The 12919-nt window shown below is 42.5% G+C and overlaps 1 protein-coding gene and 1 pseudogene across 4 annotated transcripts in view; both read right to left on the reverse strand.

Moving 5' to 3' along the window:
- GARRE1 (granule associated Rac and RHOG effector 1) overlaps positions 1 to 12919 on the reverse strand; it is a 74234-nt gene that overhangs the window by 42730 nt on the left and 18585 nt on the right. For 3 of the 4 annotated variants that reach the window (XM_036441156.2, XM_036441158.2, XM_036441155.2), the window contains exon 2: positions 9363 to 10633. In XM_036441156.2, the coding sequence (XP_036297049.1) occupies positions 9363 to 9857 (495 nt within the window). In that variant the 5' untranslated portion in view covers positions 9858 to 10633. Of the gene's footprint in view, positions 1 to 9362; positions 10634 to 12207; positions 12272 to 12919 lie in introns of those variants that run through there. The other variant, XM_045582570.1, reaches the window with a different exon arrangement.
- Positions 886 to 6583, reverse strand: LOC118720842 (annotated as a pseudogene).

Raw genomic sequence — 12919 nt, forward strand, 5'->3', positions numbered from 1 at the left:
CACCAATAATCCATCAAAAAAGCTTCAATAACTACCAACATTGTGTCATTTTAAAAATTAAAATCTAATCCCAAAGACATACTTTAAAAAAAATATGTATTTTTATTGATTCCAGAGAGGGAGGGAGAGGGAGAAATAGAAACATAAATGATGAGAAAATCATTCATTGGCTGCTTCCTGCACACCCCAATTTGGGGATTAAGCCTGCATGCCTCAACCCAGGCATGCGCCCTTGACTGTTACCGAACCCAAGACCCTTCAGTCCGCAGGCCAGCATTCTACCCAATGAGCTAAACTGGTTAGGTTAGGGCCATTGATTTCGGAGTTTGGAAGGGAGAGGAAGAGACATCAATGATGATAGAGAATCATTGATCAGCTATGTCCTGCATGTCCCACACTGAGGATCGAGCCCACAATCTGGGCACGTGCCCTGACCAGGAATTGAAGCATGACCTCCTGGTTAATAGATCAACACTCAACCAGAGACATGCCAGCTGGGTGCCATGCCATTTTTAAAAGTCCTTCTCCCCAACTCCACTTTTGTTGAAATGTTCTGAAGCAAATCCAATCAGACAAGTCCTAGTTCACGTATAAAAACTTCCTAAATTATTTTTTTAAATGTCTTTTTTTTTGGTTTCAGAACCCCAAAGGCTTTTTTTTTGCTTGTTTTTTGACCAATCGTCACCAGAGAATATTTTTACATTAATTTTTTTAGAGAGTGGGAGAAGAGAGAGAGAGAAACATTGATGTGAGAGAGCCACGTCGATTGGTTGCCTCCTGTGCCCTTGACCAGCCTGCAATTGAGGTGTGTGCCCTTGACCAGAATCGAACCCTGGACTCTCTATTCCTCAGGCCAACACTCATATCCTTTGACCCAAACTGGCTAGGACTTACTGGTATTTGGTTTTTATATCTTCTAATTATTTTTCTTTTTCTCTTTTTTTTTTACTTGCTAAATTGAACAACTTTCTTTAGAAGGAAAAGCAAAAGTGGGTGTGGTTCCAGGTGGAGCTGTGAGACAGGGCTGAGCCCCAGGTGGAAGACTGCAGGCAAGTCCTAGCCTTCCCTCCGAGAGGCTTCATGACAGGGTGTCCTCAGTCCTAGGCCCATGCAAATAGTTACCCTGCACTGTAAACAGCAGATGGTTCCAGTTTTAGCACTGCAGCCAAATGGGCCAGGTGATTAGTGGGTATGTCTGGCTTCCCTGCCTGTAGGCAGGCTCCTGGATCCCAGCTGATAGAACTGAAGGAAGGAATATTCAGGAACCAGTGACTTCCATGTTCTGTAGCTGGATCTCCAGGGTGACATCTCTTGCTGCCCCTTTCTTTTTGCTGCCCTCATGGTGCTGCTTCTGCATCTTTGGTGGCTCCTTGTTAATGGGTGCAGGCTTTGGAGACCTGGAGACCTGGAAGCATAAACTCCTTCAACTTCTCAGGCACAATGATGCCCTTTTCCATCTGGTAGTTCTCCAGGATGGCGTAGATGAGGCAGGTCATGGCACACATGGTAGCATTGAACTTACGGATAAACTTCACTTTGTCCATCATCATCTTGGTTTGCCCGTATCATATTCATTGTGTCGAGCCTGATAGTCTGTGCAATTAGAACGAGACTAATTCACGGAAGGCACCCAAGTCCGGAAAGTAAGTCTCCAGGTGAAGCTTCATTCATACTGGCAGTGTAATTCAAAGAACCTGTGATAATATTCACGATGTGGTGCAGGATCCCCAAAGACTGGCAGAATTCCTCTGCGGTGGTGATCATCTTTTCAAACATCTCCCATGACTTCTTGTTATGGGGTGACGAGCAGACAAACTGATGGGACTCAAAAGATGCCACGGGTGTCCTAGTCAAGGAAGCCCACCTCTTGGTGCAAGCAGGTGGACAGACCAGCATACCTGATGGGCAAATCCTCTGACTCTAGCCATTCACCCCGGTGGAGAGCAGCGATGGGCTGCTTGGAGATGGCAATTAAGTATTTCTCATCATAGGAGTTGTCATCAGACTTTTCACTGCCTTTGCTAATCACCTTATAAAGTTCTTCATCAAACTGGATGAATTGTGCCACCTCCTGCATGACCTCTTTCCTCATGACAAACGGGGTATGAATGGGAATGTAGCCCTGACTTCCCAAAGTGCGAAGGGCATACCGGATGAGTGCCTGTTCTAGGAACACTAGGGCCCTCTTGACACCCAGCCACCACTATACCTATTTTGCCTTCAAAGCCATGAACCATCACCACGAGGTCCATTTTCTAGTACTTCTTCCTGACATTATAATCACCCCAAATCATCTCTACTTTGTTGTTCACATCCTCGTTACCTGTGGGCACAGAAGGAAGTAGGTTTCTGATCTCTCAGAGGTTCTCAAATTGCTCTTCCTCTAGCTTTAATAGTTTGGCATCACACTTCAGGATGACTTCGTCAATGAGAAGTTGGGAGGTTTTTTTTTAATCTGTGACACTTTCACGTTAGCTAGTGTCTGAGGTGAGGTCATCGAGATTTAACACATTCTCCAGGATGGACTCATCATCTCCCACTATCTCTTTTTTCTTCATTTTCTCTCCAATTGTCTTGCTGCATATGTTCTTGAGCTTGTTCAAGTTGTCTGCCCGAAATCTGCATCTTCACCACTCGCCATCTGCCTTCAATAGCTGACCCACTAGTCCCAGGTCCTTGAGGCAGTTCTTTTGTGTCTCAGATGAAGGCTGAGTCCTCTCCTTTATCTACCCAAAACAAATCCAGATCCAATACTACCTTTCCTCCTCCCAGGTCAACAATAAGGAGAAATGAAGATTGTAGCAAGGGAGTTAACTTAACTCTCTTTGAATTGAGGTACTTTCTACCTAATGTTTTTTAAGGTACTCAACTTGTTGAAGAAATCAGGTCAACTGCCTGTAGAATATGCCACATTCTGGATTTATCTGATTGCTTCCTTGTCCTATTGTATAACTTGTTCCAGTATGTATCACATTTCCTGTAGACTGGGAATTTATTTTAGAGGCTTGATTAGTTACCCCCCTGAGGGGAGGGGTGAAGTACAAGAATATATTATGGGGGGATGCTATGTGGTTATCAGAAGACATGATCACCTGGTTATATCAGATTCAGTGATGCTAAGTTTGACAAATGGATTTGGCTGGGAAAGGGCTGATCCCTTCCTTATGAAGTTTCCCCTAGAATCTTTCACCAAATGGTTTTATCCTCTACTTCTAAATAGAAGAATATTATTATTCTGTGTGGTTTATTATAGTATATTCTGTATACTATAGACATATAGTATACTGTAGAATATACTGCAGTATATTCTAAGTACTAGACAAATCTTATCCATTAGGACTATTTGTTTACCCTAAAAAACAGTCTGTACCAGAGAGGCAGGGAAATTTGCTTATTTTTTTTATGTTTCTCCTTTATATTAGTAATTTTCAGGATAATAAATTGGTTGCACAGGGTGTCTTGACAAATCAAAGGGTCCAGTCTCCCCAGAGTGGCATATGCCCTCTGGCTTCACTGGCTTCTACCCACATAGAATGTGCTGGTCAGACAGTAAATCTTGTTTGTTGTTCACAATTAAATTTAGAGACTCACTCAAAGGTCAACTACTTAATTAGCTATAGGCTCTTCTAATGCTAAAATCTGAAGACAATCTAGATAATGGAAGATTCACCTCAATAAAAGAATAAGCCAAAAAGAGTTACTAGAAATTGGCAACAACTTGAAAATGGATTCATACAAGTTTTTTATAAAGTGAACTACAGTTTCTGGTTAATAGCAGCAATTTGGATTTTCATGCAGTTAGGAAATATTTACACCATAATCTGTTATGGAAGATCTATTATTCAAAACAAGAAAAAAGTAACACTGAGTCTTACTTTTAGGCAAAAAACAAAACACACACACACACACACAAAACCAACAAACAACCAGTATGCAAATTTAATTTCATTAACGTTAATGAACACTGCATTTTAAAATGAGCTTCTAATATTTTCCATTATTGTTATTCTACAGTATTTTTGGCATTTATCTATCCTAAATAAATGTTAATATATGCCTACATTAAGGTCATTCAGTCAGTCAGCATTCACAAATTATTTTAAAGTTTCATAGGTAATCACGTAGTATACAAAAGACATCTGTCAGTGCATCAAACTGAAAGCCAAGGTTCAATTACATAAAGATTTGATTTACCCTAGCTGGTATGGCTCAGTAGGTTGGGCATTATCCTGTGTATCTAAAGCATGCAGATTCGATACCTAGTCTGGGCAAATGCCCAGATTTGCTGACTCAATCTCCGGTGCGGGGCTTGCAGGAGCCAGCTGATCAAAGGTTGATGTTAGCCCTACTCAGTTTGGCTCAGTGGATAGAACGTCGGCCTGCAGACTGAGGGTACTGGGTTCGATTCTGGTCAAGGGCACATGCTCAGGTTGCAGGCTCAATCCCCAGTAGGGGGTGTGCAGGAGGCAGCCAATCAATGATTCTTTCTCATCATTGATGTTTTTCTCTCTCTCTCACTCTTCCTTCCTCTCTGAAATCAATAAAAATATATTTTTTAAAGTGGTTGATATTAAGCTCTCATGTCAATGGTTCTCTTTCACTTTCTCTCAAAAAATCAATAAATTATTCTTACAAATGAAGACATAAAGATTTTATTTACTACTAAAGTTTGCCTACCCATTTACAAGGTGGTGATACTTCATCACTAAAAGTGCTGACAGATAAAATACAGTCCCCTTAAAAACATAAAACTCCTGGGAGATCTGTAGCTGCCCTGGACTTCTGGAATGCCTGTACAGAGCACCTGCCCAGGGGGCCAAGATCTCCCAACAGAGAGGCCCCACCATGGCACCAGAGCCCTGGAGCTGCCAAAAAATGAAGCAAGCAAAGGGAGATGTGGCATCACTGCTTCCTGCACAAGGACAGCAGATCCTGTCCTGCTGGTCTCCCTGCACCTGACTTTCAGAAGCTGACCTCTTTACCTCTGACCTCATTCCTAGTACTCTCCCTTGGGCTCACTGTTTCAGCCACAATAGGTCCTTGTTGCTCTTCAGCCAGGATCACTCCTGCCTCAGGAACTTTGCACTAGCTGCTCTCTCTGCCTGGTGTTCTCTTTTTCCTGGTTATCAACAGGGTTCACTCCTTCAGGTCTTTACTCAACTAACACCTCTTCAGTGGTGCCTTCAAACTGTCTTATCTAAGATTGCTGTCCTCTTATATCCATATATACAAAGGGAGGGATTTCTGTCTTATTCATCACTATATCCTGTATCTGAAACAGTACATAGTACAAGATAAAGGGAGCAATGGATATTTGTGGAATAAACGTGAAAATCACAAGTCCATTTGATTATTTTATTTATATTTTCACTGAAAAAGTAATTTTACTCAAGACAAATGATAGATGTTTGTAAAGAGGTGGACATTTGTAACTTTCTAATAAATAGAAAACCAAGTTATAGGGTTGTCTGTAATTCTTTAATATAAACTATGATACATGTTTTAATTAAAAATGACCCTTAGGATAACACATTTTTAGGACAAATAAAACTGAGGTAGACAAAATCAAAGAGAAATCAGCCACTCAATCGAGCTAGCCTGGCATTTTACAAGAACACTGGAGTTAACACAATCATAAAAACCACTGGTGGAAATGCTTCTAAACTCAAAAAGAAAAGATACAGAGAGCTGGTCCTGTATAGTCTACCACTAAAAAACATTTGGGTAGCATGTCAAAGCTTTGTACAAAGAAAAAGTTCAATACAGAAAAGCATATTTTTCCTGAATTCACATATTAGCTGGACTGACAGTGTGAACAAAGGAAATGCCATGAAGTACTCAATTAAGATTCCATTTCTCATTTTAGACAAAATTTTTTCTATATAATGTAAACAACACATTATCTATAAATCCAGTGAGGGAAAAGTGTCAATTGGCTGGCTTGTTCAAAGTTCTCAGCTACTACAAGTGTATTCAATGAACCACTCCCCCACGCACCCACACACTCCTTTTTCATGGCCCCATTCTAGATGCAAGGCAAACAGAGCAGGAACTACCGGTGGAAAGGGTTCTCTCAGGCTTTTATACTGGAAAGGTCCTGGCGGTTTCTGCCTCAGGAAGGTAATACTACTGCCACCTTACAACACCAGAAGGGAAGATACAGAGGGGAAAGAACCTGGAGAGAAATGAGCAGAGCAAATGTTCTGGGAAAGGTAACTTTTTCCACCTTAAAGAGTTCCAGTTAGAAGAATAATTTACAAACTTCTCTCTGATGTTGGTTTTGTGCATGTTGTGCTTCGTACTTCAGACAAAAGCTAAGAGTACCTTTCAAGCCATGTTTGAAACAATAATAAATGATGATGATGGATGCAGAGTTTTACACATACCACTTGCTTCTGATCTTCACAAGAACCCTGGAAGGTGGGTGGTAATTCCATTTTATAGATGGGCAAGCCGAGGCTTAGAGGTGCTACATTTGCTCACAGCCACTCAGTCAGTAAGCAGTGTTAAATTTTAAACCCAGATCTTCTGACTCCAGGACCCTTACCAAACTGTCACAGGCACTAGTTAACTCATAGACCATAGTCGCAACTCATTCATCTAACAATGAAACTGTTAGGGTGAACCACACAAGGTAAGCGGCAAAGTCACCGAGGGCAGGACTCACATATACCCAGCCTTGCCCCAGAGCACAAAGTAGACAACTGCAGTTCAGCATCTGTCAATCCCAAACCTGGCTGTAAATAAGGGAATATTAGAAGCATGCCAGGGCACCTTCAGAGTGGGACAGTTGGACTGGTACTATGTCTTAGGTTTAAAATGGTCAAACAGCCCTAGCCGGTTTTGCTCAGTGGATAGAGCGTTGGCCTGAGGACTGAAGAGTCCTGGGTTCGATTCTGATCAAGGGAACATGCCTAGGTTGTGGGCTCAATACCCAGTGTGGGGTGTGCAGGAGGCAGCCCATCAATGATTCTTTTTCATCACTGATGTTTCTCTTTCTCACTCCCTTTCCCTTCCTCTCTGAAATCAATAAAAATGTATTTTAAAAAATAATTCTAGCCCTCGCTGGTGTGGCTCAGTTGATTGGAGCTGTTGTCCTGTACACCAAAAAGGTCATGGGTTCGTTTCCTCTTCAGGGCACATACCTGGCTTGTGGGTAAGATCCCTGGTCCAGGAGCATACAGGAGGCAACTGATCAATGTTCTCTCTCACATTGATGTTTTCTCTCTCTCTCCATTCCTCTTTCTCTAAAAAAAAATCAGTAATAAAAAACATAAAAACTCTAGTAGTGACACTGATATAACAGATCAAGTTTAATAAATTATTTCTTAAATGAAGAAAAAGGTCATTTTTATTCTAATCTTATAACTTAGAGCCACCTTAAAAGAGAAAAAATATTTCATTTTGAGTATCAAAGACCCAAAGAAATATCCTATATAATAAAAGGTTAATATGTAAATTGTCCCCTTGGGAGTTCGACTTATCGGAGTTTGACCACTTGTTATGATGTGCGCTGACCACCAGGAGGCGGCATGGAACAAAGGAAGGCCCAAGCCAGCAGCCGGAAGGCCCCGAATGGCCCTGACTGCCAGCCAGGCCTAGGGGCCCTACCTGTGCACAAATTTCATGCACCAGGCTTCTAGTATCCAATAAGAATCAAATGCATCCAACTGTGAATAGCTGTGAATTTAGAATTGAAAAAATAATTTAAACATGTGTGGAACTTCCCACAGTGAACAATGGTTCTATATAATGACAATTTACAATAAAGCTCATAATCATATCTCTACTCTGTACTTTTAATAGTATCTTATCTGTAAATTCAGTTATAATAGGTTGATTTGTTTCTTTAATAATCTTTTAACCTACTTAATTTGAAATGAAAGCAATTCAGAACCTGGCACACAACACATTTTTTATAACAATAGAAAGAGGATGAAGCCTGGCCAGCATTCTCAGTGGTTGAGCATCAACCTACAAACCAGGAAGTCATGGTTCGATTCCAGTTAGGGCAAATGCCTGGGTTGTGGGCTTAATCCCCAGTGTGGGGCGTGCAGGAGGCAGCTAATAGATGATTCTTTCTCATCATTGATGTTTCTCTCTTTCTCTCACTCTGTGACTTCATTTCTGAAATCATTATATACATATACAGTATATTATTTTTTAAAGAAATAGACCCAGTCAGTTTGGCTCAGTGGTTGAGCATTGACCCCATTAACCAAGTGGTTACCAGTTCAGTTCCCAGTCAGGGCACAGGTCTGGTTATAGGCTCAATTCCCAGCAGGAGGCACCAAGAAATGTGTTTCTCTCATCAAACCCTTCCTCTCTCTCTAAAATCAATAAAAAAACATATTTAAAAAGAAAGAAAGGAAGGAAGGAAGGGAGGGAAGAAAAAAGAAAAAAGGCAGGAAAAAGCCCTCATCAATTTGGCTCAGTGCAAAGAGTATCAGCCATCAGTCTGAAGGGTCCCAGGTTCTATTCTGGTCAAGGGCATGTACCTGGATTCCAGGCTCAATCCCCTGGATTCCAGGCTCAATCTGGTTGGGCATATGGGAGGCAATCAACAGATGTATCTCTTTCAGGTCGATATTTCTATCTCTCCCTCCCACTCTCTAAAAATCAATGGAAAAGTATCCTTGGGTGAGGATACCAACAACAAAAAATTAAAAGAAAAAAGGAAGAGGATGAAGACCATCATTACTTACGATGATTTGGAGGAAAATTAAGACAACGTTCTCTCTCTCTCTCTCTTTTTTTTTTTAAAATAAGATACCAGTTATTTTTTAAAAATAAAAAAATAATGCCGACATTATTTCATCCATCCCCAGGCTTGTCCCCTACTTCCCTACCACCTTCCCCGGGGCTGGGCTTCCCTCCTCCCTGGCTGTCCTGTGTAATGAAGAGAAAACAATGAACTGGCTTTGTCAGGCACAGGGGAGGGAACGCAGACCCAGCGAGAGAAATAAAGATGCCACAGCAACTTAGTCCTGAATCACGGCACACACAAGCACATTGATATAAAAACATTCATATAAAAAGGGGAAGAGTGCATGCTGGGCACAGTGCCAAAGGTGAAGTGCTCTGGTGCCCAGACACCTGGGTGTCCCCTCCCCGCCCCTACTGCCCCCCTCCCCCGAGGGAAAGCCTGATAAAAAAACAAGGAAGCAGGGAAAGGGAGAGAAGTCCACAGAGGGAGAATCCTGGAGGGCTGCAGACGGGCTAGGCAGCCTGGAGCTCCCCCTGCTGCTTTCAAGTCAGGGTCCCCACTGTAAGACAACATTCCTGCCCCGCTGTAAGACAACATTCTCACTTACCTCTGGAATACATTTCCTTACCCAGTAATGACACAGAAGATACACTACCTCAATGTCCTGGAGACTGAATTCCTTCTGATCTGTAAAGTTTGCAGCCCCAGCACTAAGTTCCATTAGCATCTTGGCGATCTCGGGCTTTATGGCTGAAGTCAGCCGACTGGCTGTTTCCATGACATGCTCCTGCACATCTTTGAGCTGCATGGCTGCCTTGGAGTAGTGAGAGTTCCTGAACACAGTGCTGAAGAGATCTGTGAGGAAAGTACTGGCACGGCAGAAGACATTGAGGGCATCCAGGTACTTGGAGATGCCCTGCTGGATGTCGGCGATGGGAGTGGAGTGGGGCATGGCATGGTGGCAGCTACCTGCAGCGGTCAGACTGCCCAGGGGGGCAGTGGTGGCTGTAGATGCCAGGGGAGCACTCAGTGCTCGGCCCAGCTCAGGCATTGGGTATTGCTGGTGCTGTTGCACCTTCTGCTTGGACCCGCCAAGCAGGAAGCGCCGCTTGTAGTCCATTTTACTGTCCTGGGCACTGCAGCAATACATGCGGGAGAGGGAACTGTCCCAGTGACTGTGAGTGAGTCAGGGTTCTGAGTCTTTTATCCCCCAAACTGTAGCTAGGTATAAAAATAGTGGAGTGCTGAAAATATAAGATTTAAAAAAGGCATTTCTATGAGGCAGGTGATCATGGGATCCAATACAGATGTGAGAAGGACAACAGGTTTATATAATTAATATTTTCAGTGTAGGCAGGACCTCTGACAAAAAATAAATGTGTCCAAAATGCTGTATAAGAACTATTAGCATTCCACTCTCTTAATAAAAAGATATGCTTGAGAAAAATGCTCACCTATCATTGCTCTGCAAGAATATTTTGATACTTGTATTTACAATGGCAGAAAAATAACTTTAAAAATGTAATATAATAATGTATCTGTAATATACCAGAAAAGTTAGAAAACAAAAACCTACAAGCTGATCAACAGCAATTGAAAAAGCAGTACGGAATTACTTTACTCTAAGTTCTTAAGAAGGAAGATTAAATCCCTGCAGAGTTTTGACAGAGCCTGCCTGACAAATCCATTTACCTGTAAAGCTTCTTTTAAAATGCAAAAAAGTCAAATTTTCTTTAATATTTTCTGAAAGCAAGTTGTTTTTTAAAAAATGGCATTTGTTTTTATAAGTTTTCTTTCCTTTTGTTTGCTGAGGTAGCGGTTTCCTTGTAACATTAATAAGAGCTGCTTCCAGACTGGGTTGGCCCTCAATTGTAAAGTCCAAAGCAAGAATGCACAGTTGTAATTGTAAGGCCTCTAAGTCATTTCCTGTAAGGGGGAAAAATAAGATAAAGTTAGGAAAGTTACAGGACAATGAGTAATTCTGGAACAATAACTTCTGAAATGCTATTATCCACAAAGGTGGACTACAAATGCATTAAGAAATCATATTTAGAACCTCACAAAAAACTAGGCATAACTGTGCGATTTGAACTATGACATGATGATTACTAGAAAATTCCTTGAGTTGTAGCACAAAAATAATGCAACAAGAAAAGTTTGATTCCACATCAAAAACCCCGAAGCTAGGCTAGTAAGTGATACATCAAGCAGGGCCTGAATTCATGTTGACAAGTACAGCACCCATAAAACTTTAAGGGGATTTTGGGAAAGGAGTGATGAGCAAAGACTTGAGAGAAATCAGGAAAGTTCTTATGAAGAAAACTAGAGGCCCAGTGCATGATATTCATGCACGGGAGTTGGGGAGTCCCCTCAGCCCAGCCTGTACCCTCTCCAATCTGGGCCATCCCTCTCACAATCTGGGATCACTGGCCCCTAACTGCTTACCCCCCCACCAGCTGGTTGCCCAAAACTGCCCCACTCCCACTGGCCTGGTCATCCCTAACTGCCTCCCCTACCCGCTGGGTCACCCCTCACTGCCCCATCCCCGCTGGCTTGGTTACCCCCAACTGCCCCCCCTGCCGGCCTGATTGCCCCATGCAGCCCGCTGTTCAGTCATTTGGTTGGCCCTCACTAAATCCCCCATGCAACCTGTTTGGTCATCCTTTGGACTGTTTCAATTGTGATGGTTGCTTAGGCTTTTATATATATAGATGTTACTTGGATGTAGGCCTTGATTACAGGATATGTTGTGACAAGTGCAAAAGGGAAATGTGTGGCTAATCAGGTGGAAAGACCACGATAGCAAACAAAGGTCCTAAAGCAGGATGTCACAGGGTCTAATCAGCATACCCCGCTGAACCAAAGTGCAGCATACAGAATGACAGAGTCTGGAGAAGTGAGTGGCTGGCAGGAGGTTTGCAAATAGGATGTTTTTCATCCTCACTCAGGTACCAATTTCTCCTCCAGATGTTCAAAGGGAAAATTCTGAAGAACCCCTGACTCTGGATAGGTTCAAATAATAATGTTTGTATATTTCTGGTTGTAGTTACCAATACCTAGTGTATCAATAGTGTAATTCTCACACAGCTAATAGCAGGGTTCACACTTGCCTGAACTATCTGTTCTCCCAAACATAGTAATAGTTCAAATATAGTCTATATTAAACTTCCAACTTGTATGATGTCTCCATATAGTTTGGTCTACTTATTGATAACTAGGTTTTTTTTAAAATATATTTTATTGATTTTGTACAGAGAGGAAGGGAGAGAGATAGAGAGTTAGAAACATCGATGAGAGAGTGTCATCGATCAGCTGCCTCTTGCACACCCCCCACTGGGGATATGCCCGCAACCAAGGCACATGCCCTTGACCGGAATCGAACCCGGGTCCCTTCAGTCCCCAAGCTGACGCTCTATCCATTGAGCTAAACCAGTCCCGTCTAGGTTTTTCTTTCATTTTAGTTTCTTTATTTTGTAGTTAAAAATAAATACAAGTCATACTTTGTTGCTCATTATGGCCAATATACCATGCCTCCTTTATGGTTCTGTGAATGGCATAAGGAACCTAGAAATGTATGTTAAACAACAAAAAATGAGAAAAATGCTATACTCTAAAAGTATAGCAACCCTAGGCTGGCCAGTGTGGCTCAGCGATTGAGCATCAACCTATGAACCAGGAGGTCATGGTTTGATTCTTGGTCAGGGCACATGCCCAGGTTGTGGGCTCGATTCCCAGTGAGAGGCGTGCAGGAGGCAGCCAATCAATGATTCTCTCTCATCATTGATATTTCTATCTCTCTCCCTCTCCCTTTCTGAAATCAATAAAATTAAAAAAAATCTTATATAATAAAGAGGTAATATGCAAATTGATCCTCACACCCTTACACAAGATGGCTGCCCCCATGTGGTCAAAGATGGCCACCACAAGATGGCCGGCAGGGAATGGCAGTTAGGGCCAACCAGGCTGGCAGGAGAGGACAGTTAGGGCCAACCAGGCCGGTAGGGGAGGGCAGTTGAAGGTTACTGGGCCAGCAGGGAGGGCAGTTGGAGGCAATTGAGCAGGCAGAAGAGCAGTTATGCATCGATCAGGCTGGCAGGCAGGTGAGCGATTGGGAGCCAGCAGTCCTGGATTGTGAGAGGGATGTCCAATGGGTTCCAGATTGGAGAGGGTGCAGGCTGGGCTGAGACCGCCCCCCCCACCAGTGCACAAATT

Source organism: Pipistrellus kuhlii, unplaced genomic scaffold (genome assembly GCF_014108245.1).
Source record: "Pipistrellus kuhlii isolate mPipKuh1 unplaced genomic scaffold, mPipKuh1.p scaffold_m20_p_17, whole genome shotgun sequence".
Lineage (NCBI taxonomy): Eukaryota > Metazoa > Chordata > Mammalia > Chiroptera > Vespertilionidae > Pipistrellus > Pipistrellus kuhlii.